This window comes from Glycine soja, chromosome 11 (assembly GCF_004193775.1).
Source record: "Glycine soja cultivar W05 chromosome 11, ASM419377v2, whole genome shotgun sequence".
NCBI classification, from domain to species: Eukaryota; Viridiplantae; Streptophyta; class Magnoliopsida; order Fabales; family Fabaceae; genus Glycine; species Glycine soja.
The window spans coordinates 9,292,360-9,306,560 of record NC_041012.1 but is presented as its reverse complement, the minus strand read 5'-3'; the positions used below and the strand labels follow the sequence as shown (position 1 = coordinate 9,306,560).

The 14,201-nt window shown below is 31.9% G+C and overlaps 1 protein-coding gene across 3 annotated transcripts; it reads right to left on the bottom strand.

Moving 5' to 3' along the window:
• Positions 1-813: 813 nt before the first annotated feature.
• Positions 814-9,136, bottom strand: LOC114375134. 3 transcript variants are annotated; one of them, XM_028332884.1, is made up of 12 exons: positions 8,354-9,136; positions 8,098-8,214; positions 7,525-7,597; positions 7,253-7,336; positions 6,958-7,071; positions 6,430-6,864; positions 5,930-6,336; positions 5,677-5,776; positions 5,524-5,583; positions 5,358-5,444; positions 5,091-5,219; positions 814-1,541 (listed from the first exon to the last, which is right to left on the bottom strand). In XM_028332884.1, exons 2-12 carry the CDS (start codon positions 8,187-8,189, stop codon positions 1,239-1,241), a joined length of 1,884 nt encoding a protein of 627 aa, XP_028188685.1. In that variant the 5' UTR covers positions 8,190-8,214; positions 8,354-9,136; the 3' UTR covers positions 814-1,238. The 3 variants fall into 3 exon arrangements, with proteins under 3 accessions (XP_028188685.1, XP_028188686.1, XP_028188687.1); XM_028332885.1 differs by having other exon boundaries at positions 8,098-9,136; XM_028332886.1 differs by lacking the exons at positions 8,098-8,214; positions 8,354-9,136 and adding an exon at positions 7,856-8,050.
• Between the last annotated feature and the right edge of the window lie 5,065 nt (positions 9,137-14,201).

Sequence of the window (14,201 nt, the reverse complement as noted above, 5' to 3'; positions counted from 1 at the left end):
CCCAATATCAAGAATGGCAACAAAACTAAAACTGCAATTGCAATCACAACCACAATTTAAAACCATGATGGTAATAATTATTATTTTTTAAAATAAATTGTCCCCACTGATTCCGAGTCCTAGATCTGCCACTAGATCTATTGCAGCAAGGAATTGGATTTCTAGTCAATCTGAGTTATTGTTTTTTTTTTTATCAGCAGATGCTAATGGTTAATTTGTTAGTTTTTTTTAGTGGGGGAACTCGAACCCGTGACCTATCCCTTCCTCCCTTCTCCCTTCACCATCAAGCAAAACATTATATCTCCCAATTGGAGTTATAGTACTGCTACAAAACTATTTGGAAGACTTGTTTTTCATTGAAGTGTATTTGGAAGAGATGTAATTAAGACAGTTTTTAGAGGCTGAGACTCCTTCGCCTTCATGCCAAGCAGTTTGTGGATAAAGGACACATGCAGACCAAGACATGCAACAAGAACCATCCTTCACCCTGCGTAGTTTTGCTGCACCTACATGTTATGTGTTTCTCTGAAGGATTAATTTGCATGGGTTCTTGGACATATTTTAGATACATTTTACCTATTATGTTTATGGTTAGTTAATAATTCAGTACTCTAACACTTTCATCAGTTTATAATGTTATCTGTAATGTGATTTAAATTTTAAAGTAGATTGAAATTTATTAATTTCTCTCCATAAAGAAAAACGAGAAACCATGGTTCTATCTAAATAACTTGTAGGAACAATTAAAATTTGAGAAAATTTTGGAGTAAATGATTTTTTCCCGATGATTCTCTTATCACCTTTCATGCTGTATGATCAAAAGGCCACAAGAATGTGCTTCTTAGTATTGCTGGGTGGCAATAAAGATTTCTACTGAGCACAGTGAGAAAAATTGTTCAGGATTGTTCCATCAGACAAAGCAGATGCTGAGGAAAAGAATTAAGAATATACATTCAATTGAAAAAAGAAAAACAATATAGCTATGGTAAAATACTTAAACACAGGGACCTTAAACTAGAGTTATGCAGCAAAACTTTTGTAGTCCATGCTCCCAAAATTTCCAGATTGTCACTAGGCAGACAATTATTATTCACCAGTTATGCTTTGAGGCAGACACATTTCTTTCTTGCACATTACATCAGTGCTTACCATCAAATGTAAGTCTTGGATAGATATGGATAGACAGACGATTATTCTACCCACATACATACACGGATGAATCCTACCAAGGCATTCCATTACCAAGCTAATTCCTTTGAAATCAAGTAATGGAAAGTGAAGTTATGATGGGTTAATTCAATGCTTTTCCAGCTTGTCTTTGATTGAAACTCTTGAATGCTCTTCATTTGAGAATCGGGTAGATAAGGCTTAACCATCTCCACCAAATCAGATGCTCCTAGACCTGAATTTTTTGCAAAGGAATCAACCATCTTTGGGAGAACTAGTTTCTGTTCCTTGCTTATGGTGATGGTGGACTGAATGTATTCCTCTTTGGCACATAGTAACTCCTCAAAGACTCTCTTGGATGTGTACAAACGTACCTGAGAAGGTTACAACCAAAACCAGGTGAGATTATTGAAAATGACCAATAAGAGGAATTCTTTAGGGCAGGGGGCTTTGGAAAGCTACATATATGCCAAGTATAGAGTCATGTCTATTATTTTTAACATTAATCTTAAGAAGGCTGTAACTATCTAAATGCAAGAATCTTAAGTCATATCTATTATTGAAAACTTTCGTTTATTCAAATCATTTATATTCAGACCTATAGTCAATGTTTCAATTTGGAAATCTACATCGTTAGAGATAGGACTTTCTATTTCCTTGACTTACCAGGAGAAGAGGTAAATCAGCAAAAAATGTAGATTTGTACATGTAACATTCCGTTTTTTTTTAAAATAAATTAAAAAAAAGTTTTATTTAAAAATAAACAATGTTTTAGAAAAATAATGAGATTTTTTGTAATTAAATAAATAAGACGAAATAGTTTTATTAATTAAAATAATGATATTTAAAATAAATATGTGTTTTTAGAAAATAAAAATGATGTTTTATTTATTTATTTAATGGGGAGTAAAATAAAACTCTCTTTTATGAAATAAAAAAATAAAAAAAAATAAATAATAGACTTGGAATCCTAATTATAAATAAAGACATATTAGGTCAGTTCTTATAATTACTACACGTCTCTAAGTTCTTATAATTATTACACGTTTCTAAGTTTTTTCTTCCTCTCAAATTTGTTCTCCCTTTTTCCTCTCCCTAAATCCTCTCTTTTCTCACATATACACCCAAATTTGAGATAGTAAAACTACAATTAAGAAATTGTTAATTGTTGGATCGTTCTCAAATTTGAACATCATCTTCAGAACTCATTTTTGCACATTTCCACTGCTGGATTTGCCAAATAATTCCTATAGAGAGAGAACTATCCCTCGTATGAAAACAACAAAATTGAGGCTCCAATCACTTCTCCTTCTCTCTAACGCTTGAAAATCCTAGTAGAGCAACCAAAGAAAAAGTTTAAAGAATCTTAGGGAACTGCTAGAAACACCACTATGGATGTTGAACTTTACAAGGGAGTCCGCTTAGAGGTAAAAGATGGATTATTCACAGTTGGGGAGAAGAAAAAATATGTATAGGGATCCGTAGAAGATTAATTAGGATGGATTTTTGGGGTGTTTCTACAATTTTGATTTTATCTTTACAATTATAACTGAAAATTATATATGTTTGACGGTCAATTGATGTTCCGATACGAAATTGATGTATTCTTGTATTGAGTGCGAACCCTAAAAATTGATTGTTTTTCTAATTAGCATGAATTGATGAAACTGAATTGATAAAGAATAAATGGTCAAAAGAAAAAAAAAGATCCCTCTTTGTTTGTTTTGCATATTGCGGTGGATCGAAAAAGGCATTGTGATGTTATATTAAAATAAACTTTTAAATCAAATCGAAATTACATGCGTTGACACCACGCACATCAATTGCACTTTATTAAAGATTGTGAACTGTACTCTAAATAATCTTCTCTTTAATTGCTTATTTTATACAACTTATTGTCTTTGTCATGTATCCTCCCACAATGATAATCAACATGTTATATATACATTTAATAATAAAAGTAATAAAATAATAAATTAAAGAAAGTTGTAAAATTAATGTTTAGTAGTAATTTATTTTGATATAATTTTAATTTAATAATTGTAAAAACTCTTTTTAATTGAAAATAATATAGTTTGATTTAATATATATATATATATATATATATATATATATATATATATATATATATATATATATATATATTGGGCCATGTAAATATTAAAATTGTGTGATGTGAATATGATTCATGAGGTATGATAATTTGTTATATTGTGATTATGAATTGTGATTGAGATTGTGTATAAGTGATAAATTAAGTATTTGTTGAATTGTAAGATACATGCATATTGAAATTTTGTATGCATTAAGTTGTGAGCTATGAATTGTACAATCACACAATTGTTAGACCCTTTAAGAGTGACGAGTTAAGCACGACGAGTATTGTGTTGGGCTTCACTGTGGGAACCCAACAAGTTGAATCACTTTAAGACATGTCGAGTTAAAATGATTTTGAAAATAATTGAGTAGTTTGTGTATTGCATTATTCATAGGTAAAGTCTGTGATTGTGTCATGTATATATTAATATTGTGTGATATGTATATGATTCATGAGGTGTGATAACATATTTTTTGGGGATTATAACATTGTGATTGAGATTGGGTGTATGTAATAAATTGAGTATGTGTTAAATTGTAAGATACATGTGTATTGAGATATTGTACGTATTGAGTTGTGAGCTATGAATCGTACAATCACACGATTGTAAGAATCTTTAAGGGCAACGACTTAATGCGTGACGAGTATTGTAATAGGATTCATTGTGGGAATTCAACTAGTTTAATCACTTTGAAACGCGACAAATTAAAATTATTTTGAAAACAATTGAGAAGTTGTGTGTTTTGTATAGTTCATAGATAAAGTCTACATGTTAAAATGTTTTTTGGGTTGAACCTGAATCAGGAGGGAAAGGTCCTGTCAGACTCTTCGGAGTCTAGGCCTTAGGGGTAAATACATTTGGTTTGAGTACTCCTTTAAGCCTGTGTCGATCTCACATGGTTGACACATTCTCGTAAAACAACGTGATCATGACTGGTCTCCCAATGATTTTACCTATTGAGAGTGACATGATTTACCGGTGTGTGATTTGTCTTATCATATACTCTTAGGCGCCCAATAAGGTTTTTCAATGACATGACACTACATTATATATATGATTAAGTCTTAGTGAATTTGTTGCATAACGTTTGTGTATTATTGTGACTTGTTACGTGATGGTGGGTAATGAATTGTGTGAGTGTGAGATGTTGTGTTGTACTTGGGATGTGTTGTTTTGATCACGTGATTAATGTGAAGGTGCGGAATGTGATTTTGTGATTAAATCCTTGGGACAAGTGATGTTACGCAATGAGTGGTAAAATGATGTAAATTGTGTTAAGTTAAACTTGTTATACTTATATTATATATATGTGCTTTTGTTTATCTTTACATGTTTATGAATGTGATAACTCACTCCTTGTGTATTGTTTGTGCTTAGATCTTGTGATTATCTCAAACCTTATGTTTGTGGGAGAAGATAGTTAAGTGAATGATTATGGAGAACCTTATGCTACCTACAAGAGGACATTATGCTCTGATTGGATGTGACATCGGACCTTAGGGTTTTATGTTGTTTTTATCATATGCTATTTGAGATATGTAGTTGAACATGATTTATTTTTATGTTTCTCATTGGAATTTCAATTATAATACCGGTACAATATTTGTTTGGAGCTGAAACTCGTTTTTATATTCTTACTGATAAGTTTTAACTGATTAAATTGTGAATGTGGACCTTTTATTCCGTTGAAAAGTTTTATTTTGAGTTGTGAAATAAATATTTTTAAATTAGTTCCGTTATTTCATATTTTCTTTCATTATATGTATCAGAGTACATATCAACATTGACAAATATGAAATAAGTACAAAAAGACCAGAAGTCTACCGCAGGATCAGAATGGCTTCCTGAGCATAGAGCAAAGAGTAATAAAGGTTCTGGACGATGTATAGCATATCCTTTTCTTGCATCTCTAACCTTTGGTTTTGTCATTGAAGGAAACCACAACCTCAGCCACTAGTAGAAAAAGAAAGGTGCAATACTGTGTTAACAAAGGTGTATGGACAATAGTATTTGATCTATGCTAAACTAATAATTTTACTATGTAAAATGAAATATGCAGCAGTCTCAGAAGATTCTGGAAATCAGATTTACTTGTCCTGGGCGAGGCAATCTGCATCCCAGAATGAAGTTCTGTATCAGGTCTACGCTTAGAGTATGTCCCCCAATGTTATATGCGGCCTGAAATATCCTGGCTTATTTTAGTAAAAATTCATACATACCAGCCAATTCCCTGGAGTTTTATGAATGAGAAACTTACCTTCAGTACCGAAGACATTCTTTTAACATGGTTGGCTGAAACTCCATAAACTAATAAGGCCTGTGGAGGACAGACAACATGATAGCGTTGGTTCACTGATTTGGAGCAATACAATGCATGAGATAAAGAAGATTAGAGATTTAGAAATTTTACATGCATTGCTAAGGAATTGTGCACATTAATCCAAAAGGCAAGTTTTTCTTCATGCTTCATATTTCTAGGATTAACATCTTCCAGCCGAGAAACAAGTGACCTGCAAGAAAGTAGGATATGTAGTTATTCTATCACACACATCGGGGTGCACAATTTTCATCGTATTCTCCATCCAACTAACAGATCATTTAGAAGGGAAACTTATGAATTTGAATAAAACAAGATAAAAAATACGCACTATAAGATGGTTTACCTAAACCTTCGTAGCATGTACTCAATTTCTTTTAATTTCTGACTATCTGTGCATAATTGCTGTATCCTTATCATAGAGCAATAAGGTCCACTAAATTCTTTGGACCCTCTGACGTGGAAAGGGTTAGTGGAGTTTAAATTGAAGGATGAATGCTCCTTCCAATGTGATCCCTTCTTAGTACACTGGCTCTGTGTAGATAACTCGTTACCAGAAGATGAGAATGAAATAGGTGATGGAGCATTTTTATGACCAAGAGAAGGTGGCTCTGTAAGTTCACAATATATAGCCGATATGCACCTAATCATCTCCTCAGAAAGCCAATTTGGTGTTTCTGGAACATTAGCAACATAGCTACTCCCAAGATGCTCTGCCAGGCTGGTTGAACTTGATTTAGCATACTGAGCTTGCTGGTGAAATAAATTTTGGAAGCCAGATATTAGAGAGGTATGCATAAGAAATAAAAGGATGCCACCACTTTTCTGGTTTTCATTATACTTTACCTCCAACATGGATAATGGTAGAGAATGGTAAGAGTCAACAACAGCTTTGGTCTCAATGTTCCCAGGAGAAGCTTCAATTGAGCATGTTGTTCGTTGAGATAGTGTGGAGTGACATCGATGAATACTAGAGTCTAAACCAGTTTCTGCTCCCAACTGGTTATTGCATTCCTTAAGCTTAAACCCAGATGAATTTCTGGGTGAAATGACATTACTACAGTGCACAACTGAAATTTCTTTGTCAGAGATAGCATCATTTCCAGGCACTGCGGATGTTCCTTGATTAGTGTCTGAAGCTAATTCCAATCTTCTTTCCTTGGTTGATAGAGTTGAAATTTGTTGATCAAATCTTTTCCGATACAAAGAAAGTAGGTATTGTTCCAAATGCACAACTTCTAATTCTAATATTCCAATTTCCTTAATCAGTTCCTTTGCAGCCTAAAATTACACAAGAGATGTATATAATTGTTAGTCAGAAGCAAGATCAAAAATTTCAATTGACAGTAAAACTGTACTTCCATGTAACTGTACCTTGGGTATTGAATTTTCTATTGTAGCATCCTGTGAAAAAGGCACATAACATGCTTTCTCTAATGCGCGCCGTATCACGAATTGTTGCTGTAGTCGTTTTTGAAGCTGAAGAATCTTCAGATATACAAAAACTATATATTATGAAAAGCTATCAACCAAGTGCAAATAAATAAAAATGAATACTGAATTCTTTGACTCAAGGCTTATCTAAGCCATGTCTAACTAGGACAATTCTAATGTTACTAGAAATACTCAAAAACGACTCTAGTCATAAGCTTACTACTACGAACTGTACCTCTTGAGTCAAAGAACTTTGAAGATCCATATTATGGTATTGCCTCTTCTTGGATTCAATGTTTTGCTTTAGTTCCCCCGGATCCTTTGGTAATATAAAAGAAAGAGAAAATTACTAAGAGTATAAGTATTTGCTTCTATGATCTGAAAGACATTCTTTTATGAGAATACTAAAATCTGGGCTAATAAATCAAAGGAAAATGCTCAATATAATGCTCAGAAATATGCAGCAAGAAGGTAAAGACGGTCTGAGAGAGGCGGATGGAGAAATACCACTTCAGGCTGACAAGAAGCTTCACTGATGCTCCCTAATCCATCTCCCATGACTCTCCTCTTCATTGGGTCACTGCCAAACATTAACAAAAATGTCAAAAATAGGGAATGAAGCACATAGCATCATTAAAGTTAACATTGATCCTGTTAGCCTGCAAAAAACTTCCTTATGGGACCAATTTTGGCATTGTAGACAACGGAATTGAACCTTGTTTTTTTAAACTACTTACTAATGATTATATGTATTCAAGGAATGTGAGATTCAGTATTAGAAACTATAAACTGTTAGGTTAATATAGTGTTATGATCTTGTGAAACAATGTAAGATTACCTATATTTAGTAACATATATCTGAAGAAGCAAAAATTCTGGATAATTTGAAAAACCATTTGGTTCAAAAGTGAATATACTGAAGAAGAAGAAGATTATGATGATGTGTGTCACTGCCACTCTTTCTTGAATTTATTTGGTTTAGAAAGACAAAAAGTTGCTCAAATGAGACAGAGACACAAACTTAGAAAAAGAAAGAATAGAAAATGTTGAAAGTAGGACACGAATTGTGTCTGCAAAAACCTGTTGGAGCGCTTGTGACTTGAAATTGAAACTGTTGGGTCCATGAACTTGAATTGCTTGGAACCAGAATCGCGCCACTTTATTTCATGCATGTTAGTGTCAGAATTGGCTTAAACACTGACAATAAATGCACCAAAAAACCATTAAATGCTGCAGACGCCAGGACCAGATATTGACAAAGTTTCATAAATGTGACATTGTCAAAATAGGAAGAAACATCCGAAATACATTAATTTTAAAGCATAGCTGCGCTTACAAGTAGCAGAATCTCCACTCTGATGGAATGAGACTTCTCACACAGACAAGCTTTTGGAAAGCTGAACCAAGTTTGGTGGTTCAAAATCCAAACAGCCTCACTCAGTTATATCTATTTCAATTCCAAAAACACATTGTCCTTTTTTAATATACGTCAGGTTAATGTTATTTTCAACTGCTATGGTCTATGGTATAAAGAAAAGAACAAGAGTATATTTATGTTGTACTTCTGTTGACAAACAATCTATGAACCTCATAAGACCCTTTTTTTTAGTTTTTGACTAGTCACACTCTCACATGACTAACCAAACCACACCCTTTTGGAAGCCTTTGAAAAAGTTGCTGTGGTTTTTGGCATTTCATTAAAAGGAGGAAAATCATGTCATAGCTTTTGTAGAATGTATTTTCAAAGTAAAACTTGGGGATTAGAAAAGAATGATAAGACAAGAAACATGGAGGCAAACTGAGGTATGTGGTATTGCAGATTATGCTATCAACAATAATGATGCAAATGTATTGCATGCATTTTAAAGGCATCAACTTTGAAGCTTTTGTGCTGGTTGGCTTTATGCATCGCATTAAAAGAAGCACATCAGTTTGGTTTTTCCCTTTATCTTATAGCAGTGTCTAAAAGCTGAGACCTTCACCGTTTAGAATGGAACATAGTGACAAAATACAGAGTGGTGATTAAGATGCCAGTTTTGTTGGACAAATGGTGCACACAGTTCCATCCACTCGTGCACTTGATTTCTTTTCTATGCCCTTCCAAGAGCAAACTCCCATGTCATGTGATGCATCTCACAAATCATTTACTATCATTTGGTTTAAATGGTAAAAGTGTAGTATCCTTGAAGTTTGATCAAGTCATTTTTGTTTTTCCTTCTTTTGCCCTCGACTTCATTAAAGAAAGGTAAATTTATCACTTAGTTTAGTTTAAAGTGAAACATGGCCCCTAATTGTTTATAGTAGTACTAAACACAAACAAATTTTACCTACCAATTAGACTACTTGACACGATCCTCCTATTACAATGGCAGGTGAAACCGATTGGTAATAACTTCACTACCTAATCTTGAAAGTATTTAGTCTAACTATTGGCCACATTTGTCTAAAGAATTATAATGCTATATAGACAAAAAAAATAAAGGATATACTTAGTTACTATCTTATACAAGAAATTTTAATATTGGTCCAAAAAATTTACTAATTTTGTCAAAAACTATTTTTTTTTGGAAAATTTAGTTGTTCGTTTTTAATTAAAAAAAATACAATTACATTTTTTTATCTAAAAGAGTTAAATTTAAGATTTTACTTGAGAAATATGAGACTGACTCCATTTATAGTGGTTTCAACATATCGCTACATAATTTACAGATAATTTTAAGAATGTAAAAAATATATTAATAATTGCAGCACGTATTTATAGTGTTACCCCTCATGACCCCTCCACTAGGCGATGCTACCAACGTCCGGGAAGATTGAAGAAGAAAACACAGTGAGTTTGGTCACTTGGAATAAAAAGGAAAACGCACTTATAGAAAAGCAGCCTCAAAAGGGCTGAAAGTTTATTGTCAAAGGAAGAACCAGTGTATGTTTTTTGTTATGAAGTGACTGGTTTTGGTGGGCTATCTTTTGTCTAATTTCATAGAGAAACTTGGATACAACCAATTCTTGCATTGTCAATGACTTTGGTGGGAAAAAGTGCCCTGCCTTTTGTCATTGGAGAGGGTGCTATACACGTAGGGAAGAGCATAAAAAAAATGTCTCTATGTAGTTACAATAATGGGTATAGATATTTGCATGCTTGTTTAGTTAATACTACTACTATGTACACATATTTTGCATTAGACAAATAATACCCTTTTATGAACACTGTTTTCTTTTTCCCCATCTTTGACCATAAATAAAAGATGGAAAGAGCTTTTACAAGTTGACAATAGAATATGCCCACCCTCTATTTTTATTTTAATTTAATTTGCATGTATATGGTAAGTGAAATTTCCTTTATAATGTCATAATTAATTTGAAATATTTCTTGACATAGAACAAACTTATTAAATATTTGTTGATTAATTTTTGTAATTCAAATTCTAAAATACTTTATTGAGAGGCACAAGTCCTTATTACTTGTATCATTGTTAGTTTAGTGGAAAATATAAATATGCACGTTTATTTGTCCAATTTTTTTATTTTTTGGAAATTGAACAATTAGTATAACTTTTTTATATATTGGGTAGCTTAGTGAAGGAAAAGTCGCTGAATTCAGATGTTTTTTATTTTTGCACAGCACTGAATTGAGATGTTAAAACATAATAGTGAGATGGTTTACTATATCAATTGAAAGATAAAGAAGTCCAAAAAAAATGTAGACACTAGAACAGTTTATCATGTTTCCATTAATCAGGTTTTTTTTTAAATTAAACATTAATCAGGTTATAGATGATTGAATGAAAAAAAACTTCTATATCTTTTTTTCCTGCATCTCAATAAAAATGTAAAAAATAAAAAAGATCTGTTCTGCTTTATTAATTCCATATATATCAGATGGGTGCACAGTGCACTATATATATTAAAACTTAAAACCAGTTTTGGCTCTTGCAACTTCTAAATTCTGAGTTTCTGACGCACTTTCTGATATGTCACGAAGTTTCAACTTTCTAGTTTGACTTGTGGCTTGGTTAAACCTGGAGAACCAATGTCCTTCTATTTTAGTATTTCCCTTTGTTGGGAGTCCCTAATCTAAGTATCTGACTCCGATCTACACAAACAGAAATAATTAATTAGAAATTAGCCTCTCTGATCGAGCAAAACCATTAGGAGTGTCAATTTTCTAAAGGAAACTGACAGACATACTTGTGGCTTTAATAATGTAAACCAGAGCTTTGTACGACTGTTTCATTCAATAATCCAATGCGAACCAAAATTCTACTAATTTCAAGACCTCAAAATTAGTGCAAACGTATCTAATTAATGTGTCATGAGATAAGGTCATTTATTTTTTTACAAATATTTTTTCTTGGAAACAATTATGATTATGTTTGAGCCAGAGACAAGATCACTAAAAATAAAGTCGAATATGACTTCCTAATTACAGTATTTATTAATATGTCTACTATCACTAAAGTGAACATAGAAATTGGGAGACTAAAAATTTTATATTTTAAAATAATATATTTTTTATTAAATACTCTCCTAGAACAGCTAGTTACAGTACAAACTTCAGCTATTATACAGAAATTTATTAGCAGCAGGTCAAACAGCTTACCAAAATTTATAATTTATGAAGAGAGATGCAACAAGCTAGAACTTGTGTTATTGAGCTTTAAAGTTTGGTATTTTTTTAATGATATTATTGATTCAGAGTATACATAGACAAAAGGTTGGAACCTAAAACTTTATTTAAAGCTATCGAATTCAATATGACTTTCAAACCAATGAATTATTAGTTAAACTAATTAAATGAAATAAAGTTTGGTATAGGCACATATATCAATATGAAAACTTATTAAACGAACCATTTACTGATATTCTTAATGCACCAATTAATGAATGAGCTGCCGCACCTCTCATAGTATATGGAACCAATGCATGCATATTGGGGTTGGTAACATTTTATAATCTTGTCAGAAAGTAACCGAAGTTTCTTTCAACACAAAACAAATAAAACAGAATCTTATCGTTGTGATTAGTGAGACTGAGAGTGTTTTCCTGCCCTTCTGTGTGTGAGACTGAGAGAGAGAAAGAGAGACAAAAGGCATGGAAATTGGAAACCAGTAACAGATACAAAATGTTAGCAGCAGCAAGCAAAGTCATGCCGAAATGAGTAATTATGATTATTTTAGAAAGAAAAAGTCATTTTTTGTCAAATAAAAACTTACCATAATTAACTTTGGGTCTATTATTCTTTTAATATAATGTTACTTAACAATACGAGAATATCTGAATCCATGCCGTATTGCCCATGATACGATCTTAGAATTTGTAACTATCGTAGCCAAAAATATGCAAGTGGAAAAATCTGAGATGTGTAATAGTTATAATAATGTCTTCAAAGACTTGTGTGTACAAGTATGTAAGCCTCCCAGAATTTAGCAAATCCTTGTCAATGATAATCAAGGACACAGAGCTAACAAAATTAAATTGATAAAGAACCCCAGCTATTAAGAAATTTTAGAGAGGTATAGAGATGGAGCGTATTTGCAAAATTAGGGTTAATCACTAAAAGGGTTTTCTAAATAAGGGTTTAAGTAATATAAATTTGAAAATTAAAATAAACATTATTTTTTTGGATTAAATAATTTTTAGATTAAAAAAATCTATTTTCATGTAAGCTCAACTTTAAAATTAAATGATATTTCTGAAAATAATCGAAGGGGGAAAAAATTAAAATCTATGAGGCTCATTTTGAGTGCAAGAGAGACAAATTCGAAGATTTGCACTACACCAAATCCATTTAGGCCAATCTCATGCACACTCATGCCTTTGAAAGCTCTAAACAAAAGTTGACGCATATGTATTTGAAAGTAAAAGTAAAATCAAATAATATATGACTTGGACTCTCTGAAATACTCTCAAAAGCACATCAGAAATAGCACCTTCATTGTCACGATTATATTAGCATCTGCAGAGTGTACATTGCAAAAAGTTAAACTTTGCTCTCTTTTTTTGTTAATATGTAAATTGTGATTAGCAAACAAAACTTCACTGATATAAACTTGATGATAATCATCATAGACTGCATTGTCTCCAAAAAATTTCTTTTGATTGTTTGTTTCTCTATGGACTCTTTTTCGGCTTTTTTTATTGTTAATGTTTAACAAAATTAGTTAGAAGCTCAAAAGTTAACTGATAATAAAAAATTTAGTTAAAAGTTAAGAAGTTATTTCATTTAATTATAAGTGTTTAATAAAGTTATCAGTTGGAGTAGCTAAAAAATATAAAATTATATAAAGGATAAAAATATTTTTTTTTAACCTTAAATAGAAAAGATTTCAAAATTTCTAATAAAAATATTTTAAGAAAAAAATAAATATAAAAAGTTAGAAACAAGAAGTTAGCGGTTTACAAAATGTTACTTGAAGTAACATATCGGAAAATATGACACTCTCTATCCTGATATACATATTTATATAATAAAATACATGAAAATGCGGAATTACATAAAATAATTTTATTCAATAAACATAAAGAAGTTCACGAGGGTAAAAAGTTCACATTCACATTAATCAACAAATTAAAAACTTGTCAATTAAGGGTATGAAAACATTTCTAACTCAAAATAAAGTCGTTCAAGTTTACAAAAGAACTCAAGTTAAGTAGCTAAATAAAATAAAGTAAAATGGCATGTTTGAAACATCATGCAATTAAAATAGAAACTCATGTCTCAATGTCACATCTGTTGGATCTTGTGGTCTCAATAACTTACGAAGGGATGAATTAATTTTCCACTAACGAACTTTTAATCCCCTTCTAAAAGAGATGGGCTCAAAATACAGAAGAAGCAGCAATCAATTTAATAATGTTCTTTAAACATGAAAGACACAATTGATTGCAATAAGATAAGGAAAGAGAGAATGCAAACACAGTTTTATACTGGTTCGGCAAATTTCGTGCCTACGTCCAATACTCAAGCAACCCACTTGAGATTTTCCACTCCCTTTGTAAAAATCCGTTTACAAAGTCTGAACCACACAGGGACAACCCTTCCCTTGTGTTCAACATTCCTTACAACTTAAGAGACCTTCGGTCCCTTAAACAATCTCTTTGAATGAGAAGAAAGAAAAAAGAATTCTCTCTTAAAGAGAAGGATATTACAATTGATGTCCATGAATGAATTCTTAATAGATTTG

Bases quoted from the DNA above. Each gene is read 5' to 3' on its own strand.
- LOC114375134 (XM_028332885.1), bottom strand. From the start codon at position 8,189: ATGCATGAAATAAAGTGGCGCGATTCTGGTTCCAAGCAATTCAAGTTC. The intron at 7,598-8,097 runs GTTTTTGCAGAC...AATGTTTGGCAG, and splicing joins AGTCACAAGCGCTCCAACAG to TGACCCAATGAAGAGGAGAG. The intron at 1,542-5,090 runs GTAGACTTCTGG...TAACCTTCTCAG, and splicing joins GAAGCCATTCTGATCCTGCG to GTACGTTTGTACACATCCAA.